At 38.3% G+C, this 15,089-nt stretch overlaps 2 protein-coding genes across 2 annotated transcripts; both read left to right on the top strand.

Moving 5' to 3' along the window:
- Window positions 1-610: 610 nt before the first annotated feature.
- Window positions 611-5,267, top strand: mvda (mevalonate (diphospho) decarboxylase a). Its single transcript, XM_079466607.1, has 10 exons — window positions 611-821; window positions 1,032-1,102; window positions 1,202-1,316; window positions 1,403-1,549; window positions 2,732-2,931; window positions 3,191-3,265; window positions 3,413-3,631; window positions 4,223-4,338; window positions 4,421-4,529; window positions 5,054-5,267. Exons 1-10 carry the CDS (start codon window positions 755-757, stop codon window positions 5,132-5,134), a joined length of 1,200 nt encoding a protein of 399 aa, XP_079322733.1. The 5' UTR covers window positions 611-754; the 3' UTR covers window positions 5,135-5,267.
- Window positions 5,268-5,530: 263 nt separating this feature from the next.
- Window positions 5,531-8,356, top strand: cyba (cytochrome b-245, alpha polypeptide). Its single transcript, XM_079465517.1, has 6 exons — window positions 5,531-5,671; window positions 6,172-6,241; window positions 6,405-6,479; window positions 6,635-6,718; window positions 6,819-6,900; window positions 7,861-8,356. Exons 1-6 carry the CDS (start codon window positions 5,614-5,616, stop codon window positions 8,050-8,052), a joined length of 561 nt encoding a protein of 186 aa, XP_079321643.1. The 5' UTR covers window positions 5,531-5,613; the 3' UTR covers window positions 8,053-8,356.
- Window positions 8,357-15,089: the final 6,733 nt, after the last annotated feature.

Here is a 15,089-nt window from a genome sequence, read left to right as displayed (position 1 = left end):
CACCTACTTGTGAGAATGTTGTTAAATCATCGTAATCTTTGGCCAAACTCAATTACGACACATACGAACAATATGTGTTCTTCACTCTCGTTTGTTTGTAAGATGTCCTGGAGATCATTGTGAAGCACTTCGCACCTTGTAAATGAACATCACATCAGATGTATGGCCATCCAATAAATCAGTGTTGAAAGTTAAGAAGGATGTTATTAAACATTGATGAGGTGAAGACATAATAACCGAGTTTCTGATCACAAATCATACACCTCAAAACTTTACTACTGCACTTATCTTAGATATTATGAATCTAAAGCCAAATTATCATATTTGTCTACTCTTGTTTGTGCATAAAGCCTCACCCCAGAGTAGCCTTTCCCCGAAAGCGGGACTACAGCTGCACTTTTCCCCATTCATACTGCGATGTCTTTTCAATGTTGTAGTCTTTGGTATAAATTAGAGCTACTGAGCATGCGCGAATGATCTGTCTCTTTATTCGTATGATCATGGTCCGACCTCATTCATTGGTTGGTCATGTAAAAGACTTGTACAGCGATCGCTCTGATTGGTCAAGAACGAGCCTCCCATTGGGCATTGACCAATCCAAACTGAGGTTAGTGTTTTTACCAGCTTTCTGAGAGTTTGACACACTCACGTTGTCGGTAGTGTTTAGTGCCTTCACGACTTAACGCTGAATTAAAGTAATTGTCTGCTTTTGTTAATCAGCTTTTCTATAAACAAATAACAACAACAAACGACTATGTCGGATAACGATCACCAAACTGTCACTTGCACGGCACCTGTAAACATCGCGGTCATTAAATATTGTGAGTAATCATGTCCTTTAAATTAAATTATGACGTAAGAGCTAAACCGAAACAATAATGTACTTTTACTTATTATTTCTGCAGCCTTCAAACTGTGTTGATGTATTTTGTTCTCAATGTGTTTTTTGATTAAGTATCTCCTCCAATAGGTGTGTATGAACGTGTGAAGATTTGTTTGTTTACTTACATTTTTGTTTTACATTAAATCAGGGGGGAAACGTGATGAAGATCTTATTCTGCCAATCAATTCATCACTCAGTGTTACTCTGCATCAGGACCATGTAAATAATATTCCTCACAACTCTTTGAGCGTCTGTCTCCATCACGGCTCTTTAGACATTGTGAGGTTGATGTAATGCTATTTTCGGACTCTTTCGTAGCTCAAAACAACCACAACAATCGCATGCAGCAGAGGTTTCCGGGAAGACCGCATCTGGCTCAATGGCAAAGAGGAGGATATTAGCCACCCCAGACTGCAGTCATGTCTGCGAGAGAGTATGTGCCTGGCTGTCAGAGCATTATAATATCTTTGGATTTATATCAAAACATGTCATTTATGTCTTCATGTTTTAATTCAAAAGTTAGACGGTTAGCTCGCAAGAGACGGAATGCAGACAATCCCGCTTCAGAGGTCACCAGCATGTCCTATAAGGTCCATATCTGCTCCGAGAATAACTTTCCCACCGCCGCTGGCCTGGCCTCCTCTGCATCTGGCTATGCCTGTCTGGGTAAGTAAAATGTGCCATGAGTCACTTCTTGTTGCGCAGACCTTTTTGAGCTATTGGACATTTCACCATGAACATACACAGTGCTTACTCCAATCTGTATACGTTACTTTTAAATAATAAACCATGTACAGGTAAACCAAAGCAGTGAGAAATTCACCCATGTGTGTACTTGTGATTAAAGAACCATTGTGTGATTTTTTTTTTTTTTGCGGCATCTAGTGTTGAAATTGCGAATTCCAACCAACGGCTAACTCCACCCCTCACCCCTCCCTTTCGAAGCACTACAGAGGCTGATAGACGATTAAGATGTCATCACGTTTACGCTTCTTTTCCGAACGAGATACCATACTCACGAAACTTGTTCTGTAGGGCCGTTTAGGGCTTCTTCAGAAACGACATGGCAAAAACATTCCATGCAAGCAGACCTGTATGCTTTATCTGTATGTATATAGAAATAAGCTCATAAAGGAGTCATATGACAAGGCCAAAACAAATTTTATTGTTTGGTCTAGATGTAATGTAATGTGTATACACACTTTAAGGTTAAAAAACACTGTATTTTTTCCATATCTCCTATTTGCCCCGCTTCTCTGAAACGTGCTGATATTTTACAAAACTCATCGCTCTGAAAAGTGAGGTGTGCTATCATTGGCCAGTTCACCAGTGCATAGCGATTGGTCTAATACTGTAAGCGTCAGACGGAAATGTAATGCCTCTTACCATATTTGGAAAATTGTACTGACAGGTACTCCCTACTTGCGTAGTCAAATCATAACACGTACTGTCAAGATTTGTGGGGGTGTGGTTACATGATGCATATCAGCCAGGTCTGGGTGAGCATTCGCTTTTAGATCGAATGCATCTTTTGTTCTGACACTTAGATTTTTGCAATGTTGTGTGTCTAATACATGCATGGGCAACTAATAACACACCAAAGACACAGAAAAACATGTATTAGCGCCATATGACCCCATAAAGGTAATGAAATCATATAATGCTTCATTATGTGAGGTCTTTATACACCTCTGAACACACAGTTATGTACATTATGTTGCATTTCTGTCAATAGATCACCTGCCCCAAAAATGACACACTGGACCTTTAAAGGAAAATAATATGGTTTGTACTGTGTGCCCTGTCCTGGAGGATTGATACAGGATGTCCTGCTCCGGTGTGTTGCAGTGTACACGCTGTCGCAGTTGTTCGGGGTTGAGGGCGAGCTATCTGCGGTGGCGCGGCAGGGCTCTGGCAGTGCATGCAGGAGTCTGTACGGTGGATTTGTCCAGTGGAAATTGGGTGAGCGTTCAGACGGGAAAGATAGTATCGCTGAACAAGTGGAATCTGAGTCGTATTGGCCAGAGGTCAGAGTATTGATTCTAGTGGTGAGTTTGGAATTCAACCTCAGATTTTGTAAAGAACACAAGCTCTCTTTACACCTGCTATGAACATCCATGTTGGGTGAATAGATCACAAGTGGTCAACCAAGAAAGATCGCTGTTTACGTGTGCTGTTTGTGCATCCTCTGGGATCACTTGCAATCAGATTATGATGAGAGAGTCAACAATGGCCTCATCACATGCATCACTTATACTAGTTTTACTGCATGCTTTGTGTATCTGATGTAGAGAGCTTTCTTCCCAGGTGAGCGCTGAGCAGAAGTCTGTAGGGAGCACATCTGGTATGCACACAAGCGTGGAGACAAGCCCCCTTCTTAAGGTACAAATGTGTTTTAATTTCTGTTTGGTCCTGGCGGAGTTGCAAATTGTTCTTTTCATAGCACTGGATTACAAGTGAGGACAATGTCATATACTATAAATATATATCAAGTATAAAGACATTCACCTGTCATACTGCCTACCCCAGTACCGGGCAGATGTTGTGGTGCCTGGTCGTATGGAGCAGATGATCGGGGCTATTCGTCAGCGAAACTTTGCAGTGTTTGGGGAGCTGACCATGAAAGACAGTAACCAGTTTCATGCCACCTGTCTGGACACATATCCACCCATATTCTACCTGAACGACATCTCCCGCAAGATCATCAGCCTTGTGCACCGTTATAACCAGCACTACGGAGAGACCAGAGTGAGCACATGTCTTCATAAATACTGTGAAACAACCCTACTTCCACACTTACAAACCCATACCAAATCATTGCATTCTTCATGATGTATCAGCCAACGGTGATACCAACATTTAAGCTTTAGTCCTTGGTTACTATGGACAAATCATATTCTTCAAATGATGTGTGTCTTATTAGTTGCTTAATATGTAAGCATGATACTGTATAGTATGATAAGGGAAACCTGTGGAGAAATGTGTATTTGAAATACTAATGGGTGCACTTGAATAGGCCGACCTACGTCGAGTAGGGTCGATAAAATTAAGCAGTATTTTCAGTTAGAGACATAGTTAGGTAATAGAAGTCTTTAACTTTCAGAAAATGAAGATTGGATTCTAGAGGTCAAGTAAGATTTAGCATGAGTTGCAAATGTAGCCTAAATAAGCTCTCATATTATAGGAAATAGGTTTTTATTGTCAAATGAACTTCTGTTACACACCAAAGTTAAAGACCTCAAGAAAGCCTCAACAAAACTGATGGAATGAATACCGTGGGATAAGCCTGTATTAATACTGTACTACAGGTATTATAAGCTGATAAATGTTTTCTTTTAGGTGGCCTATACGTTTGATGCTGGTCCTAACGCTGTGATATATACCCTACAAGAGCACTTGTCCGAGTTTGTGCAGGTGGTACGCCATTTTTTCCCCCCGGAAGTCAATGGAGGAGAGTAAGTTACAAATATTAGACACTCCATTTAATACTTTGAGTTCAGAGATGTTGCTCATATGAAAGTCTTTTTTATTTCACAGGTTTCTGAGGGGGCTTCCTGTGAATTTAACTCCGCTCTCTGAGGACCTGAAGAGAGGGATTTACATGGAGCCCACAGCCAAGGGCATTCACTATATAATCAGCACTAAGGTAGGTATCTTCAAGCTAAGCTACATTATTAGCCATATTTTTCATTAACAGCAGTGATGATACAGTTTTTAGATCGTCATAAACTGCAAAGGACGACACACAGTATTTGTCATTGTGACTTTTTCAGTGTAGTGTTGGATTCGTGGGCTGTGTCCAAATGCTTAGAACGGAAAAGGGAAATGTATTTGCAGAAATCACATATTTAAAAATGACAATAATAATTTCTTGTTTGAAATGCAATCAAATGATGAAAAGTCAAAGTGAGGCTTAAATTTATACAAAATTCTGCTTCAACTGATTTGTTGACCAATCACCTTCTCCATGCACGCACGCACGCACGCACGGCATTGTGGTTAATGAAGGATCAATCAGATGGAGATATTTCAGGAGACATGAAGTAAAACAAACATTGGATTTAGATGTGCCATCCCTTTGAAAGGCAGCAGTTTAGAGCTGTCGGACGCAGCCCTGGTTTTCCTAAATGTATTACGAGTTCTAGCAATTCCAGTGTAATGTGTTTCAAGGCTGGTCCTGGACCTTGTACGGTGAAGGATCCAAATCTCCATTTGCTGGATGCCGATGGGCTGCCCAAGAAGAGTGCCTGACAGATCGACCTCGATTGTAATAGCTGCATACATTTCTTGAATTGTGTGAAAACATGTCACTATTAGTTATTAAAATGATTATTTTTAACAATACAATGAGTGATTCTGTGTTGTTTTTGCAACCTTCTTCGTTTCAAGTGCATGCCATGAAAATGCGGTTTTTATTTAATAAACTTGTATTTGTGTAGGGAATTGTAATATGGTAAACGCGTTGCTTAATTTCCCGTCCGATCACAAAATCATTATTTCAATAATATAAACGAGATATACAAGCGACAACAATTCACTTCATGCCTGAACGCGTTTCTCTTTCGTGTATTTACATTTACAGCGCGAAGTACAATCGGAAGTGACGTGATAAGAGGTTGGGTTTGTGACGCCTCGCCTGTCTTAAATAAAGTGAAGTTTTTGATATGTTCAAGTAACGTGAAGTGTGAATGTGAGCTTGCGGATGTGTTGTTGTCTGTCTGTGTGTCATCATGGGGAAGATTGAATGGGCGATGTGGGCCAACGAACAGGCTCTGGCTGCTGGTCTCAGTAAGAACTCCAATACTTCTCAATATCTTTCTAGTTTTGTTTCCTTGATCTCTCAAACGCATTTTCGAGCACCATTAATATATGTCAACGTCACTTGCCGTGAAAGTATATTCAAGTAAATGCTATATGATGTAAAGGGATTAGTGCATCTGTCTTTTATTAATACTTTACGTAAAGCTTCTATTTAGTTCAAGTGTTTTGTCTCTGTTAATTTGAGACAACATTTGGTGCATGTTAAATTTAACATAACTAATATGAATAAACGCTGTAGAAGTGGTCATGTTGATCAATGTTTGTCTATTTATCCCTAAAATTTTGCTAAATGATTGTTTTGACTGCGCTCTGAAGAATAAAATAATAACTATCCTATACTGTATCACTCCAGGAAGGTCATTAAAACACGTTTAATGTGCCAATCTACTCCAGATATGTTTTGAAATGACTTCTTTGGCAGTGGACCGGTTGCAGGATCTTTGTTAATGTATGTTTCTCTTTATCAGTTTATCTGGTTGGAGGTATAGTCGGAGTGGCCGGTCAGTTCAGAGGTTGGCAGTTCGCAGCATTTGGCATGTATCCTTTTAAATACTCTTTCTCAGAACGTTAAATAATGTTTTGACGTGTTCCAGTTTTTAATGTTATTTCCTCATGTCTGCGACTAGTGTGTCAAAAGATAAAGTGTCGACGGAAAGTTCTCTGTAAATGTCGTATGTGTGTGAATCCTTAACGGTGACAGTGCTGCAGGTGTGTTCGTGTGTTTGCTGGAATATCCCCGAAGTAAACGCCGCAAAGGCACCAGTGTTGAGAGAACGTGAGTGTTGGGACCTCATTTACAGGAAACATGGCTTGCTGATTTCGACACACATTTAATAATACTATAAAAAGCACACTGTACCGAGTCATTTGCACAGTGAACACTTACAACCATAATACCTCTCATGTGAAGGGTTTGTGTGTCCATTTCAGTGGTCAGCACTGCTTCACGGTGTGTGTGAAGGCGTTTGGGCCCCTGACCAGCAACTATTACGTCAGAGCTTTCCTGCACGCTGCGTAGGTCACATGTACATTGAATGTATTCCGTGCATGTGTTGTCATATTTGTCCTTTTCTCTGTGCATGCATGACTGTTATGTGTGCGTGCTCTCTTCTAGGTTGTGTGTTCCTGGAGGTTTCATGTTAGCCACAGTTCTGGGATGTGTGTGTCTCGGGATCGCTAGTTTAATTTACCTTTCGGTAAGTCTGTACCGCATAAGTCAGTGGTTTTAAATCTTGAAGCAAAATGGCTGAATATGACGGGTTCTTTTTGCAGTTACTTCCTTCTGTAAATTCCCCCTTTTCACTTTTTCACTTCTGCAGTTTAAACACCACTGAAAGTTTTTTTTTAGAGGAAACAGTTATTGCTCAGTGGTTGCCCGTTCATAGCTCAGGAGTTTTGAAGGAGCTCTCAGTTGTTTTAGGCTATTTCTTTCAAGTATCAGCTTTTTTACAGACAAAGTTCTAGACAATGATTCAAATACACGAAGAGCACAGGGTTGTAAAATGAAGGGAGATTGTAGCAATGTTGGTCATTTTTCTTTTTATTCCAGACTCTGAGCTTAGTTTGTGACATTGTTCTTGTCAATCTCTAATGAAGATATTTGTGAGATTCCTGGCCCTTTTTTCTTGGAAGAAACATCTGAGACAAAGACAAGACTTATGCAAAAGTTAACATTTGCTCTCCATTAAAGAGATCCAAAAGTGAATGCACATTTACTCGCCCTCATGTTGTTCAACCCCATATAAATTAATTTCTTCCACACAACACTCAGCTTTATTTACATAGCGCTTTTTAAAATTGTCATTGGTACAAAGAAGCTGTAGATGAAACAATGACTATGAGCAAAACATTAAACACAAAAGGAGATGGTGATATTCCTCTTTTGCGTAAAATAAAAGGCAAGGAGAACAATGTGAGTGTGAGTCAATATAAGCTTATCCTCATTCCTCAATGCTTACATATTACACAAACTTTGATCTATTAGATGACGTGGCTGTAGATTTACAATCCAGTGCACAGTTATATATAGAGCAGTATATCACTTAGTTAGACACGAGTCAAACTGTGTTCAACTAACTGTGTGGTGTGGCCATTTCAGTTACTTTGCCTTTAGCCTTCGATTAATCGTATGGTTTTCACATCGTATGGTTTTACAGGCAGCTATCCACGGGGAGAACTGGGAGCCCATACTGCATCGAAAGGAGCCGTCAAAGCGAATTGGGGAGAGTATCATAGAACCTCCCCAGAACCCTCCGCCACGACCTCCTCCAGAACTCCGCAGGAAAAAAGCAGATCACTTAGAGACGGCTGCATATGACAATCCCATGACTGTGACAGTCAGTGAATAATGACTCTGACACTAATGAGTGTGAATATGGATTAGCTACAAACTCCAAACTGCTACGGTGGCAACAAATGGTATATATATATATATATATATGTGTGTGTATATTTATATATATAGTAGCTGGCCTTTAATGTTTTATATTGTTTAAGTGCCCCAGAACGGAGAGATAATGAGAAACAGGATTGAAGAAATGATTTACTGATTATTTAATATTTGTTTTGTGTATATGTAGTAGATAATACAGCGGATACCTTTTCATGTCTTTGTTACTTGCATATATTCTACAATAAATGTTTTTAACACTTTCATCTTACTGTTTAGCTTGATAACATCTCTGTTATGACAGAAAAGGTAACATAGGCTTATATTTATGTACGTGGAAACTATCGGAGGTGCTTCTAACAGTCATTTTTCATGTATATCATTTGATTTCTCCTAATGGAAATAATTCACTATTTTCCCTATTCACTAAAAATATTGTGTCGTGTTTTTTTGTCATTCATGTGTTAAACGATTTCAGCTACAATTTCAAAATGGGGAAAATCTTCCTAAATGTCCAAATTTATAATTAAAAGGAACTAATAACAGATGACTGGTTGAGAAACAGGTCTTCATACTTTCATAATCCCATCGTTTCTCAACAAGGAACAAGGAAGTCCATATTTCACAAAGACACAAGTGAATGTGTTGGAAGACAATTGTTCTAAATATCTGGGCCAATATTCACAAAACATTTTGAGGCTAAACGTAGCTCCTAACTTGCAGATTAACGAGAAATTATTTTAAATAATTCTAATATAATGAACCGCCTTACTGAGGAAATTAAAAGCTTTATATTAGTCATATACAGTGATGAGACCATGAATTACTCCTTTGGTTTTTCCCTAAACCAGATAAAGGTGTATCATTACAAAACATAACACGAGAAATAATCATACCAAAATGTAAATTAGTAAATCAGAAGCAAGGCAACAAACGTTACTGCGCATGCACGCTTTTGTTGCCCAAACGTAACTTCCGGCAAAGAACAGAGTCCCTGGAGATTACATGCAAACAAAATTACATCCCAGTTGCTCTCACTGTGTGTTGGAGGGTCTTGCGGCAGGATGGAGATATACTGTATCCAGCTGCAGGCCACACATGCCAGACCACCCGTTTGCTGTTTTAGACACGTACAGCTTTTTAGCATAATGTTCTTTTGTCAGATGTAAGACAAGCTATTTTTACATGCACCTTAACAGGATGTGTACAGCATACACTATTATAATAAATAACATAACACCTGAAATACTAAAAGTACAACGTCTGAATATTATTCATATTCACTTTGATCCCATGTATACTTTATATGTTGATTAAGTAATACTTTTGTAACAAAGAGGAGTATAGACATTTGTTTAATACAGACGTAAAACAAATTGACAAATGGTCAACACTGTTCAAATATACAGTTTACTTTAAGGCCGTCGTAAGAGATGTTTTGAGTGATATTATAAATGATGCCACATTTTGGGTACGCATTGCCATATTCATTAAACAAGTGGAACTGTCTGCAGAAATAAAATGACAAAGAACAACAATATTAAACTTCAGTAAAATGTGATTGAAATGCACATAATCAATAAATAGAAGAGAACCACTTACATTAATACATAGATAAATTGTTCACCACATAATCGCAGCAGGACAAACTCATGTGCTCTCAGATGTGTTGTTATGTTTTATTAACGTATAGTCACTCACTTCCGGCCTGAATTGTGTGTCCTGAATCGTGTCGCGCTGCAGTTGTAAAGCTTACTATTAGCAGGATGCGTTGCAGGTGCCATACCACAGTGATGCAACTAGTCAGAATGCTCTCGATGGTGCCTCTGCAGACGGTTCATGTGATGGGGCTGCGGCACTGCTCAGTTTGCAGAGGAAGTAGAGAAGCAGCGTAGTCCAGTGTTATAGCCTTCCCGACACCACTCGAAGGATCAGACACACTCTCTCAATTTAAATCTAGATTAAAGACACATCTTTTCAGCCAAGCATTCACTTAAAGCTAAACAAACCACCGGGAGACTGTATTTATTAGATATTATTTATTAGAATAATTTAACTTGTTATATAAACACCATGTACTGTGCTGTGTACTGTTCTACTTTTTTTGTGTTTTTTGGTTTTTCTTATTTTCCCCTGTAAAGCTGCTTTGAAACAATGCACACTGTGAAAAGCGCTATATGAATCAAATTGAATTGAAAGTGTTAGTCCAGGAGAGGTCCTCTGTAATGTGCATATCAAGGAACTTGTTGCTCACTCTTTCCACAGTCACAGCATTGATGGTCAGATGGGCTGAGTGTGCACTCCCCTGAAGTCAACAATAATCTCCTTCGTCTTCTCCACGTTCAGGGTTTTGAGATTGTTGTCATTGCAACAACCCGGCCAAGTGGCTCACCTCGCTCCTGTAGTTTGTCTCATCTCTATTGCTCATACTTAGATTAAATAAGTCTTAATAGTGGAAAGTTAATGTCCAGGCAGGCATAACATTTTACAATATCTATGTAAATTATGCCAAATAGGAGTCAAAATTACATTTTTATGGGCTCCAGCACATGATGGTTGTTGAGAAGTTGATCATTAGAGACCAAACATCAATTTTAAAATATTCAAAGTAAAGCTGGTGTTAAGAGAAACAGCGATTCTGTAGCCGGAAACTGTCATGCCAGAAACAGTTGAACACGTACGTGATTAAGGATTTTGGTAATTGTTTCAACCAGGACACGTGCGTAGTGAGTTGTAAACCAAAGTTGCTAATAGCTAGAAGACGTGTGCTAGGATGTCAAAGAGAGATGCTAAGAAGGTGAGAAAGGAAGGCTTGATCATGGATATAGATGATGAAGAGTTGTTCCCCAGGTTATGTACACCTTTTCCTGATACTCCCACAAAAAGTCCAAACCCCAAAAATGTTTGCACCAAAGAAGAGGGAACAGTTTCAAATGCCGACATCTTAAAAGCCATTAATGGCCTAAACGATCGTTTTTTGAAGTTCGAAGAAATGGTAATGAAAAATACTGCCGAGATTGCTAAAGTTCAAGAAAATGTGAAAGAGCTGGAGATCCAGTGGAAAGGTACTGAGGATACAGTAAAGAAGATGGGCGATCAGATGACAATTCTGAGGGAGAAGCAGGAAGAGTCGGAGCGGTACAGCAGGAGGTGGAATCTTCGTCTTCTGAATGTTCCAGAAAGCAGCAACGAGGATGTGAGGAAGGAGGTACTGGAGATTATTCCAGAAGAAAAGAGCAAGCTTGGATTCATGGTGGACACTGTGCACAGGGTTGGACGCCCGAGAGAGGATAAAAGCTCACGTCCAATCATCATCCAGTTTACCATGCGCAACTTCAGATTCAAACTATGGAGAGCTTCCCTCAACAATGATGTCATGAAGAGAAAGAACCTCCGAATGACTGAGGATTTAACCCAACAGGAGAGACAGTGCAGAAATAAACTGTGGCCTCTTGTGAAGCAATCGCGTGCTGACGAAAAAAAAAACTAAATGGCAGGGTCCTGCTGTCATCATTAACGGTGTGAGACACACAGCATAACTTGTTAAACTTCTGTAATGTGAGGTACAATAGTATAACTTGTTAAACTTCTCTAATGTGAGGTACAATAGTATGACCTGTTAAACTTATCTAAAGTGATTTAATTTATGACATCTCATCTTAATAGGATAATTTGCTCTCTTTGTAGACGTAAAAGAGTAATATGTTCACTTCAATAGTTCAAGTGATAATTTATATAAGAGTTAGTTGAGGTACTCGGGTTCAGTGTTTTCTACTTGCCGGTAAACTAATCTCTGATATTTCTTAACTCTGAGTATTTTTTCGTTAATTAGTTCTTATAACTTTAACAGACATCCAATTCAGTGTTTTTTTTCTTTCTCTTTCTTTTTGTTTATATAATGACAGACTTCCAGTTTAGTTCTTTAAAAATAATATCTTTGAATGTCAGGGGTATTCGTGATAGCACCAAAAAGAAATCAATCTTTTTATTCAGTAGACGAAAAAATGTTGATTTGATCAATTTACAAGAGACTCATTCGGTGGACAATGATGTGAAATTTTGGAAAGCACAGTGGGGTGATATGTGTTCTTTTTGTCATGCCTCTCAACAATCAGCAGGTGTCGCCATTCTACTTAATACATTTAAAGGAGATATAATTGAATCAGTGACTTCAAAGGAGGGCAGATGGATAATTTTGGTTTTCAAATTAGATAATTCCTTCTTTATAGTGTGCAATTTATATAACTATAATAATACAGCTCAAGCAAAAATAATGTTTTTACAACTTACTATGAAACTTGAAGCCTTTAAAAACAAATACAAGGATACTCATTTGATTATTGGAGGTGACTATAATGATGCTCCAGATGATCTTGTAGATAGAGTACCTGTGAGATTAATCCCACATTCAAGATTCAAAAGTACTGCATATATTTGTGAACAACTGGTGATTATAGATGTTTGCCGTTTTTTAAACCCTGACGTTAAGGAATTTACATGGAGCAATGTTAGCAGATCTTCACCGACTAGAATTGATCTATGGCTCATATATTTCCTCTTGTCTGCAATTTGTGTCAGAGTCATCACATAGCTATGTTCCTTTTTCTGATCATAAATTTCAATCCATTTAGCAGTAACAAAACAACAAAATGGTAATATACGTGGTTATTGGAAATTTAATAAAAATTTACCAAAAGATGGTGAACAGCAAAAAGCATATTTGATGATAACGAAATGAATCCCATACAAAAATTTAGAATTAGAGAAATAGCAATTAATCGAAGTAAAGTAATTAAAAAAATATATATATCCAAAGAAATAAATATTTTTAGATTAGATTAGATTAGATTCAGCTTTATTGTCATTACACATACACAAGTACAGTGTAAATGTAGTTTAGGTCTAACCAGAAGTGCAGTTAGCAAGTGCAGGATATACAGTTAGAATAAATACAGAATACAATATGGGAGAATATAATACAGTGGGCATGGACTATAAAAATATTATACAGTAGGAATGTTCTATGAAAATATGACAATAGGTATATACTTTGAACAATATATACAGATGACTATATACTATGAACATTAATGTACAGGTGGATATGAGCAGATAATAATTTAGACTAAACAATAGTGACAGTGACTTAGGTATGCATAAATTATTGACATTGGCTATTAAAGTTGCAGTGCAATAGGTGAGTTCATGCAGTTGTTGAAATTACGGTGCAGTGGATGAGTTAATGCAGTTAATAGGTTGCAGTCCAGAAGATGAGTAAATGCAGTTTATAGGTTACAGTGCCGTAGATTAGTTAATGCAGTTATTGAAGTTAACGTGTAATAGATGAGTAAATGCAGTTAATAGAATTACAGTGCAGTAGATGAGTTAGTGCAGTTATGGAAGTGGTCCATTAGTGCAAATGAGCATTCAGTTAAATATTCCTGGTGTGCAAGTGAGCAGTATAGAGTGCAAATGATGCTGTGTGTGTGTAAACAGTCCGGTAGAGCAGATACATGAAGTACTGGTGTGTACAGTTCAGTCATGCATGCAGCCCTGTAGTGCAATGTAAACGATGTTATAGCAGCTTGGAGTTCAAGGTAAGAGAGGTAGTGGAATCAGTGGGGGGCAGAGTTCAATAATGAAACAGCTCTGGGAAAAAAGCTGTTTCTTAGTCTGCTGGTTCTTGTCCGGAGGCACCAGAAGCGCCTACCGGAAGGCAGGAGAGTAAACAGTCTATGAGCGGGGTGAGAGGAGTCCTTGAGAATGGTGCGAGCTCGACGCAAACAGCGTTTCTTCTGGATGTCCTCAATGGCAGAAAGTGTAGTCCCTGTGATGCGCTGGGCTGTTTTCACCACCCGCTGCAGTGCCTTGCGCTCAGCAACAGAACAGTTCCCGTACCAGACTGTGACTCAGTTGGTCAGGATGCTCTCTATCGTGCAGCGATAGAAGTTCACCAGGATAGTTGAAGACAGTTGGTCCTTCTTCAGTGTCCTCAGAAAGAAGAAATGTTATGGAGAAATGAAACGTTTTAATGAATAAAGATAATCTTTCAGAGGAAGAAGAAATAATAATGAAAAATTAAAAGAAGACATAGATAATATCTATATTGAAATGGCTAAAGGGGCTTTTGTAAGATCTCGAGCAAAATGGTTGGAACAAGGGGAAAGAAATTCGAGTTATTTCTTTGCTTTAGAGAAACGAAATCGCAAGAGAAATAATTTAACTAATCTTAAAATTGATAATAACATCACTTCTAATCCTTTAGACATTTCAAGACATGTTGGTACATTTTATAGTAATATATATAAGTCTAATATTCAATTCGATGATTTTGATAGATTTATCGAATCAGTTAAAGCATTTACCCCAACTATATCTGAACAATTTAAATTGGATTGTGATCGTCCCATTACTAAAGTGGAGATCTCAGAGGCTGTTAGCTCATTGAAAAAAGGAAATCTCCAGGTAATGATGGGCTTTCAGTTGAATTTTATCTGCGTTTTTGGGAAATTATTGAAAATCCTATATTTGATTTATTTAAAGAATGTACATTAAACAAGGAAATGTCCACGTTGGATGCTTTATAAAAATATTGATTGTTCTGTGATACTATAAATACTTCAAACAGATTCCCTGTACTGAGATCAATTCGCCAGGGGTGCCCTATTTCACCGTTTTTGTTCCTGCTGGTGGTTGAATTAATGTCACTACATATTAAACATAGTTCTATTATTAAAGGAGTGTCTATTTTTGATAGGGAAATTCGAGTGACTCAATTAGCAGATGATAGAGCTCTCTTTTTGAGTGACAAACATCTGATTGATAAATGCTATAAGCCTAATTGATCAATTTTCAGCTGCCTCAGCTTTGACGCTTAACAAATCTAATAAATACCATATTTACGAATTTTGTGTGGAAAAACAGACACCATCATGTTAAAAAAGCAGTGCTCTCTGGTTCAAAGGAGGAAGGTGGATTTGAACTTCTGGACTTTTT

This window comes from Barbatula barbatula (assembly GCF_947034865.1).
Source record: "Barbatula barbatula genome assembly, chromosome: 10".
NCBI classification, from domain to species: domain Eukaryota; kingdom Metazoa; phylum Chordata; class Actinopteri; order Cypriniformes; family Nemacheilidae; genus Barbatula; species Barbatula barbatula.
The sequence above is the reverse complement of the archived record's forward strand: the minus strand, read 5'-3'. Positions and strand labels throughout refer to the sequence as shown.

Coding starts and splice junctions, on each gene's coding strand:
- mvda (XM_079466607.1), top strand. CDS start 755: ATGTCGGATAACGATCACCAAACTGTCACTTGCACGGCACCTGTAAAC. Junction 822..1,031: donor CATCGCGGTCATTAAATATT/GTGAGTAATCAT, acceptor ACATTAAATCAG/GGGGGAAACGTGATGAAGAT. Junction 1,317..1,402: donor GCAGTCATGTCTGCGAGAGA/GTATGTGCCTGG, acceptor TTAATTCAAAAG/TTAGACGGTTAGCTCGCAAG.
- cyba (XM_079465517.1), top strand. CDS start 5,614: ATGGGGAAGATTGAATGGGCGATGTGGGCCAACGAACAGGCTCTGGCT. Junction 6,242..6,404: donor CAGTTCGCAGCATTTGGCAT/GTATCCTTTTAA, acceptor TAACGGTGACAG/TGCTGCAGGTGTGTTCGTGT. Junction 6,901..7,860: donor CTAGTTTAATTTACCTTTCG/GTAAGTCTGTAC, acceptor ATGGTTTTACAG/GCAGCTATCCACGGGGAGAA.